This window comes from Euleptes europaea, chromosome 3, assembly GCF_029931775.1.
Source record: "Euleptes europaea isolate rEulEur1 chromosome 3, rEulEur1.hap1, whole genome shotgun sequence".
NCBI classification, from domain to species: Eukaryota; Metazoa; Chordata; class Lepidosauria; order Squamata; family Sphaerodactylidae; genus Euleptes; species Euleptes europaea.
Genome location: NC_079314.1, coordinates 42,203,578 through 42,230,350, shown reverse-complemented (window position 1 = coordinate 42,230,350; position 26,773 = coordinate 42,203,578). Strand labels below are relative to the sequence as shown.

The following is a 26,773-nucleotide window of genomic DNA, read 5'->3' as shown; positions in this document are numbered from 1 at the left end:
TGGTGCAACTCTTTACTTGTCCCACATTAAGAGACCAGTTGCAGTGTGAATGGCTTCTGTGAGATAAAAGCAAAGCATTGTGTTTGGGCACACTGTTGTAGATAGGGAAAAACCAGCTCTTCAGGCCAGCATCCTGAATGGATACTGTGGGATGCTGCGGGGAGTGTATGTGTGTACACTTCTGCGGTCACTTTTCCCTGGTTGTTGCCATGTATAAGCTCTCTTATATTTCACCCATCATAATGATGGACATTTTGTTGTTATTTCACATTCTAAAACAGCTAAAGTTCCTACCTGATTTTTTTTCCAGGGCAGGTTTTGTAGTTGTGGCTCGACAAGCATCAATTCAACAGGTTGAGCTAGAGCTGCAGTTTTGAGGACAGTTTTCCTTGTGGAATAGCTGCCTGTCATAATGCTGGTATATGAAAGCTGCCCTGTAGGATTAGAGGTGGTTTAGCAGGATCAGCTTTTTTTGGATTAAAAGAGTCAGAAAAGTAATGTTTTTTCTGGGCAGAAAAGAAATACCCTCACTTTGGATTGGTACCTCATACACTGAACTGTAAAGGGCTACCCAGCAAAAAGACTTTGCTTGGGGTCGCAAAGAGGGACCTCTTGTGTTAATGTAGGGATATGGGCTGGACAGCTTGAAAGATCTCAGGATTTATGAATACAGCTTTTTTGGTTTGTTTGAAGTGGTATAGCCAGACTTGTTAGTTTAGCACTGTTTTAGACTAGGACCAGACTAGTTTTGAGTTCACTGGAGAAATCCATTGGGCCAGGAAATCCAGAGAAGGGCCTCAGAGTAAGGTCTCAGTGAACCGCCAAGTTCATACAAGAGCAGAAGATCCTTCCTGATCTTCAGGTGTATGATAGGAATATTTCTATAATGTGGCCATTACTAGTGAATTGTTAAAGGAGGCAGAGAGGAATATGGTCTTTCAGGAGCTTTAGAACATGACAGGGCCTGGAATTTTACTTCTGTTACTCTAGTGCCGTGTTGGCGAACCTATGGCACGGGTGCCACTTCCGGCACGCGTAGCCCTTTCTGCCGGCACGCACGGTTCCTCCAAGCCGCTGGCCTTTCCGGCTCTGCCCCACCCCGGATGGGGGAGGCTGTAGCCCAGGGGTGGGGAACCTCCGACATCATTGGCGGTGGCCCCCGGACTCTCCCACAGAAGCTGCCGCCATTGCCGCCGCTGGAGCGTGCGTGGCCAGCCAGGCGGGTGGGAGAGCGGGGAACAGAAGCCGAGCGCTCACACTCGGCATGGCCGGCGGCTTCTCCGGCGCCCTCTGGGCCTGTGCGGGCGGAGGGGCATGGCTGGTCGGTGGGTGCGAAGGAGGCACCCTCTGCCCCACCCTGCTCGCCTCTCACAAGCCTGCCGCCGCGCCCCACCGAGTGGCAAATCCAAGGCAAAACCTCCCATGCATAAATGGCCTCTTTCTTTTTCTGTCTCCCTCTGTCCTTTTCTTTCTCTCCCTTGCTCCATTTCTTTCTCCCTTTCTCTCTCTTTTTCTTTCTTTCTCTCCCTCCCTTCCTTCCCTTTCCCCCTCCCTTCCCTTCTTTCCTTCCTTCTTTCCCTCCAGCGGCTTCTCCGGCACCCTCTGGGTCTGTGCGGGCGGAGGGGCGTGCAGTCCTATTCCACCTTTGAAGTGCCCACAAGCTATCCTCCAAACACCTTTCCATTTGTCTTGATATGTAGAGAGAAAACACTAAGGAACTAGTTGCCAATCTCCAGGTACTAGCTGGAGATCTGCTATTACAGGTGATCTCCAACCAATAGAGATCAGTTCCCCTGGAAAAAATTGCCACTTTGGCAATTGGACTCTATGGCACTGAAGTCCTTCCCCAAACCCCGCCCTTCTCAGGCGCCACCCCAAAAACCTCCCACTCATGGCGAAGAGGAACTTGGCAACCCTAGCCTCTCCCTCTGGGCCCCCTCTGGGGGTGGTATTCAGGTTAAATTGCCGCACTGGCACTCGGCGATAAATAAGTGGGTTTTTGGTTGCAGTTTGGGCACTCGGTCTCTAAAAGGTTCGCCATCACTGCTCTAGTGAATGCATTGTTTGTACTAAACTTAAAGGCAATGATGTAACATAGGGGAGAAGGCTGTTTAGGAAGTGAATTGGTACTGCTCTGTTCAGGTGTGGTGTTAGTCCAAGGTTTAGGGAAAGTGACTATCAGCTACGATTTTCTTAAATGTTTGTCACCTTGAGAGTCCTAATAGGGTACAAGGGTTAGATTAAAAATATTTTAAATAAATACGAATAAATAATCATATATGGTATACCTACATCTCACTGAGGTGGTGAACCACTTCATGCTACATGTGGTTAGGGTTGCCAACCTCCAGATGGAGTCTGGAGAACCCCCAGAACTACATTTTACCTCCAGACTATAGAGATCTGTTCCCCTGGAGAAAATAGCATGTTTGGAATGTGCATTCTGTGGTATACCATAGGGTCTAGGAGAATCTGAAATATGGCTAACTCTCTGGAATTATGACCTTGGGAAGAGACTTCCAGCTAGGGTTACCAACCTCCAGGTGGGGCCTGGAGATGTCCGGATTTTACAACTGATCTCTGAATGACAGATAAGTTCTCTTGGAGAAAATGGCTTCTTTAGAGGGTAGACTCTATACCTGTAGAGCTCTGTCTCCAGGCTCCACCCCAAAAATCTTCAGGAATTTCCCAACCCAGAGTTTGCAACCCTACAGATGGTGCCACACATGTCCGGATGGTCCTCTGTGCAAAAATATTCCCTGCATGTGGAAATGCAGCATTTTAGGGGAAAGGCTAGGTTAGATCCCTTCTCTATGACATCTGGTTTTCTGTGAGGAGGAAATATTTTGCTATGGAAGAGCATTTAATCAGTCTGAAGTGCTACAGTCCAGAGGCACATTTGCCACCTGACTCCAGATTCAGTCAGAATAAGAAACTGAAAGGGATACTTTGGGGAAACTGCTTTCTGTAAAATCCAGTGGTCATAGTTTTCCCTGACGTATCACCCTCTTCCCTGACAACAGGAAAATGAACAGTGAGGGTAAAGAAAGAAGAGCATCATTTCAGATTTCAGTAGATGCAGGGGCAAAAGAGATCTACAGTACAGAGGTACTCCAATTGATTTCTGTCCCTCTGCAAAGGGTTGCCCTGTCACTGTGTAGGGGAGAACAAGTTCTACAGCAAGCTTTAAAGGGCACCTCTTAAATAAATTCAAGTTACAATTGGGGAGGCGGGGAGTCCCAGTAAATTTGAAGTGCATTTATTGTGGTCAAAAAAATGTACATGCCTGATAATAACTATAGCAATATTATAAAAGCAGGTTAGACACCCTTATTTTAAAAGCCAAGGGATGTGATCTTTTGCCATGCAACCCGGCGATAGAGGGTCACTTACTTGTTTGTAAGAATTGTCACTGTGCAGAATGAGTAAGTTGGACATAAACATAGGGTTTGATATTTATGGACGTTGCTTGGGTTTGCAACTTTCTGAGTAGAGAAAGGGTGGCTTTATGGTTAAAACTAGCGGGAGGGGGAAGAATTGGAATTCCTGTTTGTCTCACAGTCATCAAGCCTTCCTGAGAGTGGAATGGTAAATGGTTAAGTTACTTGATGCCATGCGTTTAGTGTGGGAACTATCTGGTTTTCTTTCTCCCAAGGTGTTTGTGAATGGAAGGCCTTGTATTACACTCAATTAGCGGGCCTGTGATGCAAAGTAATAATGGGGCCTGTTCTCTTATCTGCCCCTGAATGCTAGTGAAATAAATCACAGTCTGGGTGCTCTTTACTGGGGAAAATTTGGGAGGAGAGAGAAAATATCTGATGAGTTAATGTAGTGTCCTGACTAAGAATTCAGACTGGAAATAAAGCATACCTGAACCTCTATCATAATGGCCAGGATTTACACCTAACAGCAGTGCTGAATGACCATCTGTGTTCACTAGGGCCAAAATATACATGAGATCAGAGATTCATGATTGGATCCTCCAAGTGTCAGTTAGCTGCAAAAAGGTAGCCAAGGGGGCAATATGGGTTGAGGCTGTGATGTCCGGGAGAGTCAACTAGAGTTGCCAACCACCAGATGGGGCCTGGAGGTCCCTCTCCTCCCCAAGCTCCATCTTCCCCAGATTCCGCCCCCAAATCTCCAGGAATTTCCCAGACCAGAGTTAGCAACCTTAGGATCAACTGTACCTCCTTTACCTTTTCCCCACTGGAAAATGTTCCTCATACGTTAAAGTATATTGGAGGGGTAGGTGGGATTGGAGAGGTAGGTGGGAAAAGTTGAGGGCAGCAGGAAAAGAAGAAGACCCAACAAGAGATGGATTGACTCAATGAAGGAAGCCACAGCCTTCAATTTGCAAGATCTGAGTAAGGCTGTCAAAGATAGGACATTTTGGAGGACTTTCATTCATAGGGTCGTCATGAATCGGAAGTGACTTGACTGCACTTAACACACACACACAGGTGGGATTGTAAAATAAGCAGCATTTGAAGGGAAATGGCAGGCAAAGATACTTATGGGACTAAAAGGCTTCTTAGAGATGCATTTCAGAAAGCAAATGACACAGGTAAACAGTTGCTGGTAATCCAAGAGCAAACTATGAGCAGAACTGTGCTGCTGCACTAAAAAAATTGCACAGCCTGCTCCCATATATATTTATTACTTATCGCGAGACCACGTGTGTGCTACTTCCTAGTAAAAGACTCTCAACAACCAGTGTTTGGGCTGCAGAAATTATTCATCAGAAATTATTTATCACTAATGTAGAGTTGTATATTTTCAATTATGCAAATGAGCTCAGTTGTACTGGCTTTCCATTGATCTGTTGCTCTGAATTTTGGCTCTTTAATTATAAAAGGTTGCCAACCACTTCTTTAAACCCTGTTAGGATACCTTTTCACTTTTCTTACAGGGTCTTGGGAGGTACATTTCCAGTTGGCGAAATAGTGCAGGGAGAGCATTAACTACCTCCAGGGACCACATCTACATTGGCCCCCCAGGCTGATTTTGGAGGCTAAATTGCCCCTCAAGGGATTCTATCCAGAATCCCCAGCACCATGTGGAGTATGGCCTCAGATAAGCCGTTTTCTCATTGATTTATGCTGTTAGATGTAATATGAAGGTAATAATAACTGACCTTCTTTACTGAGCTGTTGTAAAATTACTGAGATAATCTATGTGAATTACTTGGATCACTTTAAAGTACTACAAAATGCAAAGTATTGTTATCACCTACCTTCATCTAGTGCTTTGCACACAAACAGACTTGGAAAAAAATATGGTTTCTGCTCATCTTTATGTTTCAGGTATGTACAGCCCCATTTGGTTTAGGGTTGCATGGAGAAGAGGCGTGGGAGTTATTGTTTCAAGTCCCACACTGCTTAGCTAATCCTTCAAAACCTCGTCATCTTCCCTTTGGACAAAAGAAATATGTGTGTATAACATCAGAAGTGCATATAAACATCGGAAGTGAGGCTCTTTGCCTTCTACTTTCAGCTCTTTAATGAACATTTGTCCTCCGTCTTCTATATAGAAGTCAGTTTGGCAACATCTTCCAAGTGAGCCATTGTGATAATAATTTTGCAAAGCAAATCGCTACAAGGTAACACATAGCTTCAAAGACTGGATTCCTGTTGCGGGAGGGGTTAGAAATGAAGCTCCCACAGGGAAGAATCTGCTCTGCACCCACTGGAAAGCTTGTGCACATAAAGAACCTGCAGATAAAGCAGAGTGCCTAATGAGGAGGCTGCTTCGTTTCCCCACTCTTGCGCAGTGAGAATGTTTCATTAGTGTATCAGTGGGGAAGCTGGTGTGGAACCCAGTCAAAAGACCTAACTGACATTGCCTCTGATTGTCTAGGCAGAGAGAGTCACTGAATAAAGGGATTAGGTAGGGAAGAGGAGAGGGGTTGACTCAACATGCTGCAGACCTCTGTTTCCAAGAGAGTCATGTACAAATTCAGTAGCCCAGTAGGAATCACGTAGCAAGCATGGGTACTGCTTGGGGTTAGAGACTAACTGTGCAATCCTAAAGAGAGTTACTCCAATCTAAACCCCTTCATTTCAGTGGGCTTAGACTGGAATAACTCTGCATAGGATTGCACTTTGGGAGTCATTCCAAGGAAAGCTTAAGCTGTGAGGTTCCTATTTTTGAAAGATGAAGAGTTATCCAGGGCTGTTTGTTATGGAGCACTTAATATTTTACTGAGAGTTGTATGTTTTAATTTTTTGACATTGTGCTTCAGGTATAATAGTCAGAGGGTGTAGCTTATAAATAATTTCAAATAAGACCATCCCCATTCTGCTTCTAACTCCTTTTAGTCTTTTTATTTATTTATTTTTGCTGTCAAGTCACAGCTGACCCAATAAGATTTTCAAGGCAAGAGATGTTCAGAGGTGGTTTGCCATTGCCTGCCTCCAGGTCACAACCCTGGTATTCCTTGGAGGTCTCCCATCCAAATACTAGCCAGGGTTAAGCTGAGAGTGGTGACTGGCCTAAGGTCACCCAGCAAGCTTCCATGGCGGTTTGAACCTGGATTTCCCAGGTCCTAGTCCAACCCCTTAACCACTACACCACACTAGCTCTCTTAGATTAGATTTATTAAATACGGTCATTGACCAGCATAAAGCTGTTTTAGGGGGTTACCGCACTTTGTATTCCCAGCAATGTATTAAGAGTTTGAAAATGTTGTAAAAAACATTGCTTTAAAAGGGTTTTTGGATACCATGGCTTATAAATGGTTGGAAGTTGTCTTCACAGCTAAAGGGGCCAAACAAAGTGCGAACAGTATTTTTTATAACGTTTTCAAACTCTTAATACATCGGTGGGAATACATAGAAAGTGCGAACAGTATTTTTTATAACATTTTCATACTCTTAATACATCGCTGGGAATACAAGGGCGGTAACAGCCTTAATGTACATCCTATTTTTTTGCATAATAAAACCCTGTCAGCTTGACTGAATGAGCTGGTTTTAAAATTGTCCCTTCCTCCTTTAGTTCTTTTTTACTATTTCTTTTGCCAAAACCCTCCCACCCCCAGAACCCTTCCCATAACAGGTACACTTTTTACTAAACTAAAAATGGCTTACCCTTCACTCTTACACTCAGAGTTTGCTTTTGGAGTATATTAAGAAGTGTCCTCCTCCAGAAAAGATATCTCTCTCTCTCTCTCTCCCTCCCCCCCCCTCTCTTTCTCGCACACACAATGATCTTGTGCACTATTCCCTCTGAGGGGTTGATTCTGCTGTGACTTTGCTAAGTAGAGGCCCATCTAATGACCCTGTCCCATCCAGCAGAAATACTCACAATGGCTGCTGAGTGTAATGGGGCAAAGCCAGAACAGTGACTCATCCAGAGATCCTGCAGGCAGCCTCCATTGTACTTGGTAGTCTGAGTTCACAGGAATAACCAATAGAGCAAGTACATAATGTTCTGAAGGCAGTAGCAGCCCTGGGCACACAGTTTGGGTGTGGCTTCCTAGGTGCACCTCTTCCCTCAAAGCCCCACATTTTCTTTGGGACCTTTGGGGGCTGTGTTTTGCAAGCAGAAGTTCCCAAGCTCAGTCTGCAACGTCTCCTGTTCAAAGACCCCAAGCAAAAAGTTCTGGGAAATGCCTGTCTCTGCCTGAGTCCGTGGAGACCTGTTGCCACTCAGAACAGACAGTGCAAAGCTAAATATAACCAGGTAACCCTGCTAGTAAGGAGCCCCGTGGCGCAGAGTGGTGAGCTGCAGTACTGCAGTCAAAAGCTCTGCTCACGACCTGAGTTTGATCCCGATGGAAGTCAGTTTCAGGTAGCCAGCTCAAGGTTGACTCAGCCTTCCATCCTTCTGAGGTTGGTAAAATGAGTACCCAGCTTGCTGGGGGTAAAGTGTAGATGACTGGGGAAGGCACTGGCAAACCACCCCGTGATGTCACCCATGGGTCAGTAATGACCCGATGCTTGCACAGGGGACTACTTTTACCTTTATCTAACCCTGCTAGTACTGAGTTCTAATGCGATCTATCCCCAAGTCAACACAACCTTTCTTTTTCTTGTTCTAACTTGAACTTTATTATATTTAATAGATGTGCCTCATTAGCAAAACCGCACTTCTTAAACAATTCATCCACACAGACAAAAGAAGCCCCCAGGCAAAAGCCCTGCAACTTGCACACAAATGGGGAAGAGTAAAGGGAAGAAAGCCTCTTTGTTCTTCACTCACTTCTGAGTCTGGCTGGAGTGGGTTCTTATTGGCGAAGTGAGGCAAGGCGGTAGGTTGGCTTTGGGCTGCACAGAGCACCTGGGTTGTTTCGGATTTGCCAGAGGCGGATACAGCACAGTTATTACGGCTTGTGAAATGAGGTGTGTCCTTTCTCTTGCATGGCGTGTGTTATTGTGTTTATCTAATTTTAGATCCCAGGATTTTTGGGCTGTTTTTCTTTCCAGGAGAGTCAAGGTTTGAATATGACAGTCAAAGGTTTCAGTCAAAGGTTTGAATATGAAAGTCCAGCAGGGGCATGCAAAGTAATCACTCTGAGGCTAGAGTCCTCCATTAGAACAACAGAGGAATCCCCACAGCTCAAGCCTTTGACATGGGAGGCCAGGAGTGGAAAATATTCAATTATAGAACACCCCGTGGCGCAGAGTGGTGAGCTGCAGTACTTCAGTCAAAAGCTTCTCATGACCTGAGTTCGATCCCGATGGAAGTCATTTTCAGAAAGCCGGCTCAAGGTTGACTCAGCCTTCCATCCTTCCGAGGTCGGTAAAATGAGTACCCAGCTTGCTGGGGGTAAAGTGTAGATGACTGGGGAAGGCAATGGCAAACCACCCCGTAAACATAGTCTGCCTAGTAAATGTCGGGATGTGATGTCACCCCATAGGTCAGTAATGATCCAGTGCTTGTATAAGGGACTACCTTTACCTATAGGAGGCCAAAAAGTAAAATTTTATTTTAATGGTGATTGTGTGATGGTGAGTTATATAAAGATTCTTCTGAGATTCTTCTTTGGCAGTGATTTGCTGAGTTGCCCAAATGTCACAAACAGTCAGATAAGAAGGTCCCTGGTTCCCATTGGCTTAACTGCTTTGATCCTAAAGAAGGGCAGGAGAAGCAAAAGGGAAGGTGGGAGAACAGGAAGGGTACTGGCAAAGACATGAGAAGGCTGCTGGCCTAAGAGGGCCAAGGAACAGGAATGGGTAGTAGTCCAGAGGGGAGAAAACCCAAGGGAGGAGCATAAGAGAGGAAGGGAAAGTGAGGGAGAGAGAAGCTTGCCAGGTGCTAAAGAAGAGGAAAGGGCTATGATTCACATCTTGATCTGAAATAACCAGCTGGACCTTCGTCTGGAGACCTCTTGTGCCTTTGTGTTGTGAGGTTAAATCCGGAGTACTTCTCAGATACTAGACCCTTGACACAAACCCATTGTGTGTGGTATAAGGCATGGGTGGTTTGCTGGAAGGGCCCTAGCCATAACAACCTGTGGTAAACAATGGCTGGCCTCCCGCCAACCTGAGCAGCTGTGAGCAGTATGCTTATCGAGCACCAGTGGGGTGTACCATTTTGGACAAACGCTGAACTTTAAATCAAATTTCTGTCCAAGTGCCAGTAATTTCAGCTGGTGTACCATCCATGCTTTCTGAAAGGTTTGACTAGCTGCCAGAAGAATTATTTAATGTCAAGACATGCTATATACTGTTCCTATAAAAATATCATTTTCAGCCATCTTCCTGTGAGTTGCAATGAGAACTGAATCCACACCCAAGGGAGGAAGACAGGCTTGATTCTGGCTATGCCAGGACCCCCCGCCCCCATCTTCCAATCTGTGGTTGCTAGTGTTGTACGCTGGCATTATATTTGTGTGCCATCTTCTTGGGGTGAGTTTGTTTTATCCCAGAATCATTGCAGAGCTGCAATTTGTCTCCATAATGTTTTGGGAGAGGAGCAGTTACCACTTGCTAGTTTCTTATTGTGGAGTGCACCGAGATATTTTGGGGCTTAGCCCAGAAAATCCAAATGGCAGCTCCTCCGTCCCCAAACATTGATGAACATGGGCCAGATCTAATGAGAAGATAACCCTGCAAACTCCTCAGTACTCCAACAACTGCTGTGCTGCTCCCATTCCATTTCAATAAACGTCTGCGTCAAGCAGCCGTGTGCATTTTGCCCCATGAGTCATACCTGGCCTCCTCTATACTCTTCACCTTCAGGGGCCCCCCATTCATTGTCTTAAGAACATAACAAGAGCCCTGCTGGATCAGACCTTTGGGCCATCTAGTCCAGCATCCTGTTTCACACAGCGGCCAACCAGTTGCCCTGAAGGACCAAACAAACAGGGCCCTCCCCTGCTGCTGCGTCCCAGCACTGGTATTCAGAGGATTGCTGCCCCTGTAGATGGGGGCTCCCTTCAGTCACCATGGCTAGTAGCCATTGGTGGACCTCTCCTCCATGAATCTGTTTTATCTGGTCACCTGATTAGAGATCAGTTTAAAGTTAGGGAAAGATAATGAAGTGATCACAGTGCTGTACAATGGTATTCTGGGTACAGGGCAATGTGCGTAGCAGGGGAGTGGGACTGAGCACACTGGCTAGGGTTGCCAAACTGGCTTGGGAAATTCCTGGAGATTTGGGGGTGGAGGGTGGGGTTTGGAGAGGGACCTTACCAGGGTACAATGCCATAGAGCAGCCATTTTAACCAGGGGAACTGATCGCGGTAGTCTGGAGGTGAGTTGTATATAGCGTTGAGCCCCATGTTGGGAAATGTCTTTTTTTTTTTTAAAGAAACATTCCCAATCATGGGGATAGAGCCTGTTTACCTGTGTCTGGGCACTGTGTTCCTGTGAAGTGAACATCTCTGGTGGGTGGGGCCAGCGTGATGTAGTGGTTAAGAGCAGTGGTTTGGAGTGGTGGCATCTGATCTGGAGAACCAGGTTTGATTCCCCACTCCTCCACAAGAGCGATGGACGCTAATCTTGTGAACTGGATTTGTTTCCTCACTCCTCCACATGAAGCCAGCTAGATGCCCTTGGGCTAGTCACCCTCTCTCAGCCCCACCTACTTCACAGGGTGTCTGTTGTGGGGAGGGGAAGGGAAGGTGATTGTAAGCCAGTTTGATTCTTCCTTAAGTGGTAGAGAAAGTTGGCATATAAAAACTAACTCTTCTTTTTCATTGTCCGGGCGTGGAACCAGTGGGTCCCATTCCCCAGTGCATATCTCAATGCTGTACACTCTTATGGTGTAAGGCCCATCTTATGTGCACAAATACCTTTCTGATTGGACCACCAGCTTGTCACAAAGAAGAAATCTGTCAAGCTCTGCAGTAGTCAGAGAGTGGATGCTTCAGTATGCAAAAGGGTGAAAGTGATGGGAAAGTTCAAGGCTGGCGTATATCACCTTCTTGTGACAGAGACCAAAAGATGTTACAGGCTGAATTAGATCAACTGATGAAAGGTGCAGGACAAGGTGGCACCAGAGAGCTTCCTGGGATGGGGAAGCCAGAAATGGCCACTCTCTCTTTGGAAAAATAAAAGCCCTTCGTTGCAGGGTTTTTTTCAGAGGTAAAACCAGGCAATATGTTTAGCTCTGAGGCCCCCTCCAGAAAATGAGGGCAAACGATTTGATTCCAGGAACGTCCGTGAAAATGTTTGTGGAAAGTAAGAGAAATCACATGGGAGACATACACCAACTTCCTTGAGATACCAAAAAGCAATTTTACTGTAATGCTGCAGATGTATGAGTCCACACAAGCTCTGAACTAGGAGCCCAAGTGGAGTGTGGAAATCTCCACCATAAAGTGGAGTGAAGGCTTATTTCTGGAAGAACTAACAGAGCCATTTCTTTTCTCCCCCTCCCCATTTCCCTCCCCCTTTCTTCATAAAGGAGCTCATTGAGGTTGACAGCGAAGTTGTCTTTGAATTGGCTGCATACATCCTGCAGGTAAGTTGCACTAGATCACTTGGTGTTTCTTGTGTGTCAAGATTTGTCATTTGCCTTTTTTTAAAAAAGAAGCAAGTTGCAGATACCCCGATGCAAGAAACGGCGCTTTCCTTTGTTACGAGGCCTAAGAACAGTTGCTGGCTCCTCAGCTCACACGTGTGCAGATCGGGATGGTGCCCCTTGCAAGATCTGTGAACTTCTGCACTTCTTCCTTATGTGATCTGCCAGTCCAGCAGGGAGCAAGCTGTTGGAATTCCTTGTTCAGACAAGGCATTTGGTCATGTATGCAGACATGGGAATGATTTGCCAAGAAGCATCCTGAGACTCACATGAAGCTGCCTTATACTGAACCAGACTCTTGGTCCATCAAAGTCAGGATTGTCTACTCAGACCAGCAGTGGCTCTTCAGGGTCTCAGATAGAGGTCTTTCACATCTCCTACTTGCCTAGTCCCTTTAACTGGAGATGCTGGGGATTGAACCTGGGCTGGGACCTTCTGCATGCCAAGCAGATGCTCTACCACTGAGCTATGGCCCCTCCCCAAAAACCACTCAAAACCACCACACAGACCGTGGCTGTTTCCACACGAATGTTTTGCTGTGCTTTGGCTTCTTTACATTAGTGCTGCTTTCTGGAGCATCCACATGATATCCTTTATTCGTCCTGCTTCTGTGTTTCCCCTACCTTTGCTGCAGTCTTTCCCCAGCCTGGTATGGTACTATCTTTTCTGGAAAGATGCTGTCAAAGCACATTTGGACACCTGGTGCACTGGATGCTGTGCATTTTTGAAGGAGTCATTTTTCTTACCACACACCCTGCTGTTGTCATTGCCCCCCCACACCACCACCACTTTCTTCTGGCTTTTAAAAAATATCAATAACTGACAGATCACTATAGCCTTCAGTGGTGTAATGATTATTGCAACAGCGTACTAGTTCCCAGCTTTCACCATGTTTCAAAGTAAATCTGGAGCTCATTTTGTTATGGAGTTATAAGGGAGAAATTGCAGGCTGCAGAAAAAGCCCTAGAGACTTAAAAAAAACTAGTACATTGCTTCAATAAATCTTTATAATGGTATAGCAATTTAATTATTACTGCTTTTTTTAAGCTTAAAAAAGTACAGTGGTGTGGGGGAAATGGCAGCTATGGAGGGCCAAGGCAAGGACAGTACAGAAAAAACTTCTGTGTGGATGCTCTTCTCCCACTGCAAATGCCTCTGCACTCATAGTACCAGTGAGAGCTACCGGTATATGGAGAATGGTCTCCATGCAGAAGCAGCCTATTTTACAATAGAAGAAACACAAAAAAGGGATGGCTCCTTTGCTGCGGCTGTTAGTATTTTAGATATTTCAGTAGATTTGGTCATCTGCCAAAAACCCTCTTGGGTTGCTAGTTGCCTGATTTCGTTAGGACAATTTAGAAGGCCAGCATTATGTACTCAATCAGGAGTTGTTGCTTTCAGGACAGGAGATTTCTTGCCAGGGAGAGAAGAAAACACATAAACAATGGATTATTTATGCACGGTCTCCCCCCCCCCCCCCCGCATGTGTGTATTCTCCAGAGCATCCTTGTATAACCTGTTACCCATCAAGCTTACCAGTTATGTAGGACTTGACAATAGCCCCCCTCCCTCTTTTTTTGCAGAGGCCGCAAAAACAAGCAAACATTTTTTAACCCCTGGTGAGCTATCATACATGGTTGATAGGCTACATTGGGCTAGGTAGGTTCCACATTATGCAGGCCTCCACCATAATCCAATGCTACATTAATCCTCACTGAGATCCTAAAAGGACAGTGAAATCATCAATTAGCTTCCCCAAGTCAGGGAATTTCCTAGAAGGACTTGCCTGTCTCCTTGCAAGCAGAAAGGCTGGAGAGGCCAGGAACAGACGTAATCATGGTTTGCTTGCTTAGCTGAAATACGTCATAGAACAAACCATAGTTTTCAACTCTCTTTAAGCCATGATTTCATACCCCGGTTTTCAGCTGTGGTTTAGTTATGCAGGTAACTATGCTTAAGGTGGGGAAGAAATGTGTAAATATTATGTCTGCAGAGGCCCTAAGAGCAGCAGTTTATGAAGGAAATTCTTCTGGGTGGTTTGTTGTTCCTTAACTCAGCCTCCATGATAAATGTGCATCTTTTTAAAATGAAGAGAGGTATGAGCTCGACTCTCAACTCTGCTTAAAATCGGTATTGGTTCCACCCACGATGATGACTTTAGGATAGTAGCATCTCCCTGCCTTGCTGCTTCTTTGCCTGGGGACAATTAGCAACATGCTCCACTGCCTGGGTGCCGCAGACAGAAGCAGCGCACCCTCCTCCCATCTTGGGCATCCAGTTCTGGAGTGTTTTGTCACAGAACTGCATGAGGAGCAAGCAAGGAGGAGCTTCACCCTGCTTTCAGTTTGCTGGCGTTCTCATCCGACACCATAAAGAATATACTATGAGCGCTCCTTCTGTCTTGTGCCTAGCTTCAGCCAGTGGTACCGCTAAAGGATTTTGTTGTCCCTAAACAATTTCCACCCACTAAAAATGTTGCCGAGAAGGAGATTCCTGAGTTTATTTTGGAAGGAGAGAACCTGGCAAGCAGCCTGAAGGAAACCTTTTGCACTGTTTTTTCCCCCCCAAGGGGGAAAGAAGCTTGTGGATTTTTGTTTATTTTGTATACCAAGGGAGGGTCAACAAACATATCTTCTCGACCCCAACTTTTAGCATCCCATTTCATGAATAGTAGTTGCTCCAGATGGGCACAGAGTGTTACCAGTGGGATTTGCAAATTTCACATATAGTGGCCGGATGAGTTAAAACCCATTTAAAACCACTGTGCTTGCTATGAACACTATCAAACAGGGACAAGCTTGAAGATCAACTCCACTGGCTTTCAGGAGCTTTTTATTTTTTAAAAAAAATTACCTATCTAGAAGCCAGCCCTGTGATATAATTAGCAAGAAAGGCATTCGCCAGCCCCAAGGGTACTATAAAGTAACTGTTTTTTTCTTCCACTGTAGCCCCAGTTAATTGATTGCCAATTAACTGGAATTAACAAACACAATTGTAAATTCTGCTGTAGACATGCCACAAACATTTCCTCTGAGCCTTAGCAATCAATTAATTTGAGTTACAGCAGGAGTCCTTCAGCCTGGTAAAAACCTCCAAAGAATAACTCTGCTTCAGTAGGGGGGGAGCAGGATGGAAAGGAGAAAGAATCAGGTGTAGTATAAAACAACCCTGCTGAACAAAGGTTGTGCTTTGGTTCATATGCAAAAAAGGCCCCATGTGCACAGACAGCTTTGGCCAGAGTACATTGCCAGTAACCAAGAGATTAAAAAACTGGACTATATAATTGCTGAGCATTGGAAGGCAAGAGCTGCAATCCCAAGAACACTTTCCTGGGAGTAAGACCTATTGAATAAGCTGGACTTGCTTCTGAGTAGACCTGCTTAGAAACACTCTCTGTGTTGTGGCCTGGTAGTGCTTAACAACAACCCCCCTCCCAATTTTTGCAATCCCAGGCAGGCAGCCAAATTAGAGACTTCAGTATTAAGCCCATACATGGCTGGTCTGCTGCAAAGGGTAGGTGGGTCAAAGGCAGGGCTGCCGAGAAGGGGGGGCTGGAGGGATTTTGGGGGCCCTATTCCGCCTGAGGGCCCCTGAAGCCAGCATGATGCCACATCTGGCTTTTCCAATTATTTTCCTGTTGATTCGGTTCTAGCTGCAGCCTCTAGGGGCGCAGGGAAGCGTGAGCACAGAAAAGGCACTTGATTGGCTAGACTCGCCTTTCTGTAAGGCTGAAGCAAACTTGCCTAGTAGATCATGCTATGCCCATGAACCAAGCCCATACTGGAGCAAGACAAGTCAGCACGCTACAGCAGTTGGGAGTCTGTTAACAAGGTCATTGTCTCCAATAGTCTAGCCTTTCTTTCTTCCTTTCCTTAGCCCAGCTCAGTCCTATCTTGCAAAGCGGTAATTAGTATGTGGCAGCAAGATAAAAACAACCTTTCCCTCTCATTTCCTTAATGTCTCTCCCTCTTCTCCACACTTTTCTCATTCATCTTTCTCTCTCCTTCCACCTAATTTTTCATGCCCCTCCCCAATTTATTTTCAAGTCGGTTTCAACCTCCTTTCTCATCCCTATCCTGCTCGGCAACAGAATGTACTTTAATAGTAGTATAGTGGCAAACCTTTGTTAATATTATGAACAGAAGGGGGGTAATATTTCTCCACAATCTAACAAAGTGGTAAATGATGTTTCCCCACCCACCGTTTACGTGCATGGTAATGTAACATTACTCTGTTTTAGTGGTTATATATGTGGACAGAAGTTAGAAGTCCCTGTTCAGGCACTGGGTGGTTATTATGTTTTTGGAAGATCTAATGGCCCTTTGTAAAGGCTACTTTACAATACGACAAATGACACATTTTTAATATAGTTAAAAATTAGATTTATAACAAATGTCATACTTAGTCTTTCTCCCCAGTGCGGGCCCAAAACTACATTGTTCTCCTGTCCTCCATTTTATCCTCACAACAACCCTCTGAGGTAGGTCTGGCTGAAAGTATGTGTCACCCAGCAACCTCCCATGGCAGATGGGGCATCTGAGTATTAGAGACACATGGCCAATTGCTTAAAAGCTCTCTTATTACATGTTGCCTATGGTGAAGACAACCTGGTTCATGGTGTCGCAGTTCCCTTCATTTTTGGCACTTCAACTTCCATCATCAAATGTGTAGCATTATTTTCTGATGAGGTGTGCCTGCTGCAAGCAAAGACCCTTAGCTCTCTGGATGCTACTTCAGATGGCCAGTGGTGTTCCCATTCCCTTGTTTGCTCTGTTCTGTCCCATACCTTTCTGTTTCGCTTAGTGTCTTCTCGTTAGCACCTAAATAGCAGCTTCTTCTTGCTGCCTGCCCATTTTTTAAAATATTTCCTTAAGCAAAAAATCTCCAGACTTCTTTAGTGAAATCCACAAAATCCATAGAAGGGCATGAGATATCCCTGAGGTTTGTGTGTCCTACAGCCCTCCCAGCACTGGTCCTAGTGAGAGATATGCCCCTCTTCAGATAAGAGTCTTCCACCATTTCCACTTAGAACTGTGACTTTGATCCCATAGCAAAAAGCCTCATTCAGAAATGGGTTATAATGTGGGAAGTATAAGTCTTGAGTTTTGAGCATTTAGTTCATCACAATGTTCTCACTAGTGAAATATCTAAAACAACCATTTGGGGCTCCCAGGAGTGGTTGCTTAGGAAGGACAAGTGTTTCAAAAGGATACTGCATGCAAAGGAAAATAGAACAAGAAATTGAGCTGTCCCAAAGGTACCTAGCTCATGGCAGTGATCTCAAGCCCTGATAGAAGCACATCTCTGCTTTCATTTAGCTGTAGTGAAACCACTCTTTCAAAGACAAGCACGCCATCAACCACTGACTTTACGCCACACCTGAACCAGAATTTTAGGGCGCTATTTTGTTACAAATGTGATTCTGTTCAGCTTGGGAAATTAGTCCACAATGGTTACTCACCTCCAGAATGTTTTACTATCCTGCTAACCCAAATATTCCTGTTTTAGCTTATTTTGGCATACCTTTAGACTGAAAGAAAAAAGAAACAACCAGACCTCTTCTAATCTCTTAATGATTTCCTATAGTAACTTCTTATTCTCTAAAGGTGAACAGCCTGTGCTTGGTCAGAACCCCCCCCCCCCAAGAGTACTGGGAAGTGTAGTTTTGGGCCATTCCTCAGAACATATATTTGAAGTCCACATGCCACTCACAGAACTGTAATTTCCAAACGCTCCTTAGTCAGTTAGAAAAATTTAATTGAATTTGTGTAGAGCTGCTTTAAAATCAGAGTACTGTGGCTTAGCACAAGACTTAGCAAAAGGTGGACCATGGTTACCTTATCACCACACAGGTGACTGGGATTCTGTATCTCTTGGTCTGATTCTTAGGTTCTTAAGCAAGAGTCTATATTCAGGTTCTCCTAACATAATTGTGTGTGTGTAAAGTGCCGTCAAGTCGCAGCTGACTTATGGCGACCCCTTTTTTGGGGGGTTTCATGGCAAGAGACTAACAGAGGTGGTTTGCCAGTGCCTTCCTCTGCACAGCAACCCTGGTATTCCTTGGTGGTCTCCCATCCAAATACTAACCAGGGCTGACCCTGCTTAGCTTCTGAGATCTGACGAGATCAGGCTAGCCTGGGCCATCCAGGTCAGGGCCTTAACATAATTAGCTATGTCTTAACCATTCAGACTTCCTGAGGGTGCAATCTTTTTAATACATTTAAAATATATTAGGGACCAGGGGGCTACCAGTAAAAAAGAAAAGAAAAAAGGGTAAACTCTGGTGAAACTTTAATTTGAAGTTCAGATCATTAAAATAAGAAAACTTTCTAATATGTTTGACCGCAAATATAGATCTTTATTTATTCATTTTATATACATGTTAAATAATATTTCCCCCCCTTTGTCCCCTTTCTGTCATTTCACAGGAAGCAAAAGGCGATTTTTCAAGGTGAGTTTTGCTTGAACCTTTTCATCTTAATTCCTTTAAAGAGAGTTTAATGGCCATTCAGGAAAAGATGTGCCTTGTAATTACACAGTAGATCTCTTACTGTTGCCATTTGTTAGTAGTTACATTTCCATGTAATTTATCCCGAAAACACAACCTTTAGCTAGACTACATGCAGGAAATAATACGGTTTGTGTGTGCATTGTTTACAGTTGCCTTGGGAACCGCAGGAAATGTAACTGTCTTCCTTAGAACAGTAGAAAGAAATTTCCAAAGAAGTGACTGCTCTTGTAGTACTTCATCTAACCAGCACTGTTGCTTTCCAAGCTACAACTATTTTAGGCTTAGAGTTGTCCTTTTAAGACTAATTTAACAGATAACCAAACAGAACAAGATGGGTACAAGGGCTGATGAAGCATATAGGCGTCAACAGCTGGTTCCGGGACCCATTTTGCCTCTGACAAACCTGGATTCAACAATCCTTTGAAGAGACGATAAACACAAATACCCTTGTGGCAAAATTCCGGAAGGCAGAACTTTTGGTGTTGTGTGGTGGGAAAGAAGTTGACCCTGACAGAACCAGCAGTATGTGCTGAGATGGTATTCTTGCCTTGTCTGTCTCTTAAGTCTTTAAGGAAAAAAATAAGTTGTGAATACAGAGGGCTTTTAAATGCAACCATTCCCAATCTGAAACCTATTAATCCACCCCAAAATTTATTCTGTTCTTTGGGGGGGAGAGCTGTAAAATGCACCACAAATGTCTCCTCTGCAAACTTTAGGCATGCAAGAGTTGACGAGGAAACAATGGGTGAAAATGCATGGTCGCTTTAGCCTCCCTTATTCCCTGTTTCAGCCAGGATTCAGCAAGGATCGAACGCACGTTCAGCGAAAACGCATGCATTCGACTCTGGCTGAATCCTGGCTGAAACAGGGAATAAAGGAGGCTAAAGCGACCATGCGTTTTCGCCCTATGACCCTGGTGCGCTGTCATTCCATGTCTGTGACAACGGAATACATGCCTGTTCTTGCTTTGCTTTCTCAACCTGAAACCTTTTTAGCTGAGTCATAACAGTACTGTATGGTTGCAGGCCTAGGACAAGTATTTAGACATCTTATCATACGGGTTTACTGGAGCAGGCCCAGAGGAAGGATTGTTGCCAGATTGTGCCAGCAACAAAGCACAGTCTTCAGAACTCGATGCAGCAATATTTAGAGCTTAGAACATCTGTTGCTTATCAAACATGCATGAACAAGTGGAGATCAATGTACATTTGCAGATATGCATTTTTGTGTGTAACGCCTTTTCTAAGCCCATATCCCCTTATTTTTTCACACATGGTCCATTCGCTCTTTCTCACAGAGACATGCACACACAGCAGCTTGCTCATATCACAGGAAATATTCATATGCACATAGTACCCACATGCACTGTTCATATACTTCTTTCTCATCCACAGCATTCACACGTGCAGCCTAAGTGTTACCCACTACTTCGGTAATGTTGCCTTTTCTCACCTGAACCCCTTTTTGCCAGCGGTATATAGCACCATACATCCGAAGGTCTAGGATGCTGTTTTTAAGCATGGAACATTCACATATGTTCCATCACCAAACTAATGAATGGCTTAGGGGAACTAATTTCAGTCAGCTGAAGCTAGAAATATTTTGTAGGCCACTGTCCTATATACATTTAGCTGGGAGTGCGTTCCATTGAATTCAGTGGGATTTTCTTTTGAAAAACCTGCTTAGGGTTTCTCCTTTTAGTCACCAGCCTACATTTTTAGTTCAGCTTTTTCCTTTGGTGAGTTTATCTGTTCGGGCAGGGGAACTAATTGGCAAAATCAAAGGGTTTTTTCCTGCAGAGCTAAGTATTCTATGCTTTAAATTGGTACCTCACTCAGTTCTCTGTAATGATACCAAGTCCAGTCAAAGTGAAGTTGAAAATACCTGAAAGTATACCTCCCCCCCAAAATAAGCAGCTTTTAGAACATTATGAGAGAGTTAGTCAGAGGTTTCAGAATTTCTGGAAGGGAAATCTTGAGGGAAATGTATGTAAGTGCATTGTGTGCACCTCACATAATTCCTAGTCAGATTTTATAGTACTTGAACTTAGTGAATGCTTTCCTGCTTAGACTTGTGTTACTGTCTGGCTTGCTGTTTGAAAAACAATAGGACACATGAAGCTGCTTTATATTGAATCAGACCCTTGGTCCATCAAAGTCAGTATTGTCTACTCAGACCGGCAGCGGCTCTCCAGGGTCTCAGGCAGGGGTCTGTCACATCACCTACTTGCCTAGTCCCTTTAACTGGAGATGCCGTGGATTGAACCTGGGACCTTCTGATTCTGATTCGACAGTTCTGTGAAACTATCGAAACCCCAGTTAGAAGAGCCACAGTGTGTTATCAACAGATTTCTTCAATTCCACAAATTCCAAAGAGAGCCAGACAGTCATTAAGGGAAAGCCCTGGAGTCATTAAAGGCTTCATTCTGTAACTTTTGTATGTAGTTCTTTACAGCGAAAGTACTCTATTACCTTGTGTTGGGTTTCAAAGTTATTTTTTTTTCTCCTAACAATTTACAGCATCTTAGGTGGAGTGATGGATACTTGTTAGTCAGTTGTGTGGGTGTGAAGGCGGGTGTTTTAAACCATCCCTTTGAACAGAAAGGAAAATCCACGATTTTTCTTTGTTGGTCAAGACATCAACACCTCGTGGGTGTTTTGACCACAATATTATGTATTTATTCTGTCCCTTTATACATTAATTATTAGCATTTACCTGTTTTGTATATGCTTTAAAAGCAATATCTATAAATATAATAGCCATATGTAGGCTTATCTGCGGATAGCTAAATCCTCAGATTGGGCTCACATTGACTAAAAAACAGTTCTGCAAACTTGGGAGGACCCCCCCCCCCAGGTTTGCAGAAATATCTGAAAACATTTGAAAAATACATTGGGGTTAAATCCCATCCTCCAAATAAGCATTATCTATGCTTGTGCTGAGGCTACAAAGCTGTTGGCAAAGAGGCAGTTGGGATCGTGGCTGGCTCTGTTGCCACGAAGGGAGGGAAGCTGCTGTGTGGCATAGAGGCAAATGGATGTTTTGTTTCCTCTCCAGTCAGTACCATCTGACAGGATTCCAACTGAACCATGTGTAGAAGTGACTAGTAGCAATCCTCAGCCAGTCTGCTCGGAAGAAAGTCCCATGTTATCCAGTGGGACTTACTCCCAGGAAAGTGTCCTTAGGATTGCAGCCTATATCCATACTGTTTCATCCTTTCATCTCAATTTGGCAGAATAGCGGAACAATAACGGAAGAGCTGCTGCTTGGTTCTACGGATATTTCCGTGTACATATGTTTTACAAGAGAATCAGAGATATTCTCTTTTGTTCCTCTCCTATTGTCAACAATGGATTGGGTTCCTAGTTCTCAGATGACCAGGCAACCAGAATAACCAAGGGGTTGGAGCCCCTTCTCTATGAGAAAAAGCTAAAAACTTTGGGGCGTTTTAGTTTAGAAACAAAATGAATAAGGGAGGATATGGAAGAGGTTTTTACGATTATTTGTGGCATAGAGAAACAGAAGAGGGAAAACATTTTCTCCTTCTCCCAGATTACTAGAACTTGAGACGATAATGCATGGCTGTTTTGTCTTGCGATTCTCCCACGAATGTAGCAAATCTCCATTGTCGAAATGCATGATCATCTGAGCTATAGATTTGGGAAAGCCAAAAGAAAGCACATATTTGTGTAATGCATAATTAACTTGTAATGCATAATTAACTTGTGTAATGCATAATTAACTTAATTCATTGCCGCATGTCATAATGATGACTACTGGCGTAGGTGGCTTTAAAGGGGGACTAGATGAACGGATGGCTGTCGGCCACAACAGATAAATTGTGGTGTAGTGGTTGGAGTGTTTAGAGTTGGATCTGGGAGACCTGGGCTCAGATTCGCACTCTGCCATGGAAGCTTGCTGGCTGACCTTGGGCCAGTCACACAATTATCAGCCTGACCCACCTTCCATGGTTGTTGTAAGGGAGAACGGCATGAGCTTCTTTGGGTCCACACTGGGGAGAAAGGCAGGGTACAAATGACGTAAGTAAATGAATAAATGTTCTTACATGCAACAGCAAGCTCCGTGAGACTGTTAGCATATACAGTGCCTATTAGTGGTGCTGGTTAGAGCAGGTGATGCAAGCCAAAGTAAGCTCAGAAAAGTTTTTAAAGTTTGGGAAATGCTATTTGCATGTCAGGGGGTTTCATTCCTAGGCAGAACTGAGGCCACAGTTAAAGCCAAGCAACTTATAAAGGAGTTTAAAGGTCCCAAATGGTGCTTATCAGACAGGAAGGAAAGCAGAGAGGGGTAATTTACAACTGAACAATGTATTTACACAATGTAGATTTTGTAATTCTCATTCCTTGTAATGAAATTGCAGTTAAGCAATTACTGCTCATTAATGGACGCCGGGAGCCTTCCCTATTGCTCCACAGCAATACAGACAATAATCATTACACTTCTGTTTTGTAGCCCACTATCCATGTTCAGCAGCTCAGCAGAGATGCTTAGCAAATCTATTTTTTTTCCCTGTCTGCCTGGAGCTGCAAAAGCACATGGCTTAGTAAACACCTGGTAGGCCACCATGCATGACTGGGTGGGCTCTGTTTAGCTTTGGAAGATCCTAACTTGTGCAGGCCTGAGGCAGAGAGACATGAAAGCTGCCATCTCAGTCCTCAGTGCTGATGAGACACAACACTGCAGGGCATTTCAGATCCCCCCCTTCCAAACCTTCCCACTGTGATAAAACCCAGCCAGGCTGCACAGTCACATGAACACGCATGAAGCTGCCTTATACTGAATCAGACCCTTGGTCCATCAAAGTCAGTATTGTCTACTCTGACCGGCAGCGGCTCTCCAGGGTCTCAAGGCAGAGGTCTTTCACATCACCTACTTGCCTAGTCCCTTTAACTGGAGATGCCGGGGATTGACCCAGGGACCTTCTGCATGCCAAGCAGATGCTCTACCACTGAGCCACACCCCCCCTTCACAGTCCTGCCACTGTGTTCCTCCCAGTTATGCCTCTGGTAATTCAAGTGAGCACTTTCCACAGCCCTCACGTGGGAGCTTCAAGCACTTTCAAACTTGGTATTATGCTTATGAAATATAGCATTTCTTAGTTTAGAACTCACAGTCGCAATTCTGGTGCTGCGTGGAATGTGCTTGTGCAAGGGTTTGGGGAGGGGAGGGACTTCAATGGGATATAGGGTCATGGAGTCCACCTTCCAAAGTAGCCATTTTCTCCAGGTGAACTGATCACCAGGAGATCAGTTGTAATACCAAGAGATCTCTAACCACCACCCGAATATTGGCAACCCTATGCATCCCCCCAAAACAAAGAACATTATTATATTTAGAGGAATTACTGTAGTCATGTAAAAATTTGTGCAGATTTACAAATGAGACAATCCATTAATTGATTAAAACTCATGCAATTAATCAATTAACAGTGCCATCCTATGTAAATTGAGGGCCAAACTACATGATATTTTTTTTGGCGAGTCAGGCCTGAGTGTTATTTGCCCATTTTTGAGTTGTATGTACAGTACTCTGTGCTCATTTAGCTCCAAAAGAGGGCAGACCCCCCCTTGGAGCCATTTTGGCTTGGGAAGATAGCATGGGGGGGCAGGAGCACCTCCTCCCACTCTGTGGTTCCTGGTTGAATTGGGCTCCTGCCAAATGACATTCCCCAGAGCTCATGTGCGGCTGTGGGAATAGCAAGCCAGATCCAGTGAACTCAGACCTGCCTTGCCAAAAATATATATTGTGTAGTTTGGCCATTAGTAAATGGACTTAGAAGGGTGGTGCTTCGCCCTGCAGCATTCCACGTAAACCCCGTCCAGTCCAGGAACGTGGGTTCTTTTTTAAGAGTTGCAGGCTGTGCCCTCTGTAGTGCTGGTTCACCCTTCCCCTGGTGCTCCCATAGAAGACTGGTGACATATTCCAGTAAGGCCTAAATGTGGGGATGAGGAATTGTGTAGATGTGAGCACCAGGCTAGGAAACGGCTGTTGTTGTTGTTTTTTTGCTTTTTTTTTTTGGAAACCTTTTGGAAGTGGGTAAATCAAGGGGGTCTTGTTTTTCATGCTCAGTGCAGATTTCCCTGCAGGATCTCCTTCTCCCTGTGAAAATGCACTTTTGTGGTTTTTACAAGTCAGAGCTGGTGTTTTGAAATGGAGGGGAGGAAAGTCCAGACATCTGTGGTAGCTTTGCTCTGATTTTGTTACTACAGTGGAAAGGTTTCTGTACTCCCTAATGCGAAATAAATAAAAGGAAAGAAAAAAGAACCCCCACTGTCTTTCATTATGGAAGAACAGATGTTGGGGCCAAAGCAGCCAGCCAGCTTTAGCAAGCCTCCTGGTAAATTTCTTACATACTGACTTTCATTTCTGGGTCCTCTTTTTCAGCAATGAAGTTGTAAGGACTGACTTAAAGAAACTTCCAGCACTTCCAACACAAGCACTTAAGGAGCACCCATCTCTCGCTTACTGGTAACTTTTCTGTGTGTTTAGAAGTTTTTGCGCTCTTATTTATGATGAGAATTTTCAGGATAACATATGATATAAATTTATATACTTGTATGCTAGTTCCGGCTTCTCTCAATGATCTAGGGACAATGAAGTTTGATAAGTGTGCTAAGATTTTTCTGTTTAAGATCCGTATGTTCTTATAGCATTACATTTCCCAAAGCTGATAGAGTTAATGGGAGATAGGGCAGTTAGAGCTGTGAATTTGTTGCTTTGTAATCTTGAAGGGCTCTCACCAGGATGGCCCAGGCTAGCCCAATCTTGTCAGATCTCGGTTGCTAAGCAGAGTCAACCCTGGTGAGTACTTGGATGGGAGACCACCAAGGAAGTCCAGGGCTGCTATGCAGAGGCAGGCAATGGCAAACCACCTCTGAATGTCTCTTGCCTTAAAAACCCGATGGGATTGCCATAAGTCAGTTGCCACTTAATGGCTCTTCCCACCAGTCTTGAGGGGAAACCTCAGCCATTCCACTCCTCTCTATTAAATGGAGATGTAAACACCGGTCTCATAATACACCTATTTTGGGGTGCTGGGTTCAAGTGCTCACTCATACAGAATTAGTCCCAATGAAATCAGTAATGGTAATTGAAGATAGAGAAAAGCTGATTATGTTGGATGGGCAGGGAAGAAAGACCAACCAGAACAGATGCTTATTGATGATAACTCTCTTGCTTTTGCTGTTACCATCTTGTACAAAGGTATGTCTCCCTGTTCATGGAGGTTCAATGGCTGTCTGTACTCATAAGCAGATTGGTCATAGTTGCAAGTTAAATCACCCAGTGCATGAATTTCTTCTTGTGGATCTTGTGGGAGACCTGGATCATCTGTATGATAGGGGTCAATTTATGCTTGGTCGGAACTGAGAGGAGTATATGGATCCCATCCTTGATCATAGTAGTCACATTGGAGGTCTCGGTATGGCAATCGGGATTATGTCAAATACAAATCCATAAGAACATATTGGGGAAGTGGATCTAAGCGGTGAGATGACTGGGGTTAATGACATGGGATAGGAGGTTCTGACTCTTGAATTTCACCTTCTGAGACAGAATAAGATGAGGGTGTTGAGCAACCTGAAGGGGAAGGCATGCTCAGAATGTAAATTGACTCTTGACTCTTTGACCAGTTCCAGGAATGTTTTGTGAGGGACTAGGTCTTCATGACGTGGATAGAAAAGGGTGGGTGACAACTTTGATTTGGGACACTTTTCTGGGTGTTTGTGTTGATGCCGAGCCTTTTAAAACTGTGGCCCTGAGGAGCTGCTCTTCAGGGACATAGGAACCAAGCTCGTGGGGTTCCCTATAGTCTTGGTTGGGTCTGGAGCGGTCAGGTTTGGTGTTGGAACCACTGGGACTGAGGATGCTCGGATCTGTTTGTCAGTAGTAGGAGGCAGCATAGTGTTCTCATCTTTGTCTCGAGCAGCACCAGACAAAAGCTTTTTCCCAAAGTGCCACTTTTAGGCGAGAAGCTGTACCATGCCTTGCCTCGGAAGTAAATTAGTGACATAGAGAGCAGCATGAGACATTGTGCTCTTTGCTGAGGCATAAAAGGGCATGGCTTGTGGTCATCGGAGTGGGGAATTTTTGACCTGCAAGACTTCCATTTTTTAAAGAGCCGATCACCTTTATAGGGCCTTGAAAATATCCAGCACCATGAATATGCCACAAGTCATAATAATCTTCCAGGCTAAAAATTAAATCCACTGATGGATCAGAAGAGAAGGCAGCATCCTGTTTAAATTCAGAGTGCCCTTGAGGGTGTGTGTC

General features: G+C 44.5%; 1 protein-coding gene across 5 annotated transcripts in view; it reads left to right on the top strand.

Annotated features, from left to right (window-relative positions):
- Positions 1-26,773, top strand: part of FRMD4A (FERM domain containing 4A) — a 341,204-nt gene that overhangs the window by 236,756 nt on the left and 77,675 nt on the right. For all 5 annotated transcript variants that reach the window (XM_056847044.1, XM_056847045.1, XM_056847041.1 and 2 more), the window contains exons 6-8: positions 11,854-11,910; positions 18,399-18,421; positions 24,887-24,970. In XM_056847044.1, the coding sequence (XP_056703022.1) occupies positions 11,854-11,910; positions 18,399-18,421; positions 24,887-24,970 (164 nt within the window). The remainder of the gene's footprint in view (positions 1-11,853; positions 11,911-18,398; positions 18,422-24,886; positions 24,971-26,773) is intronic.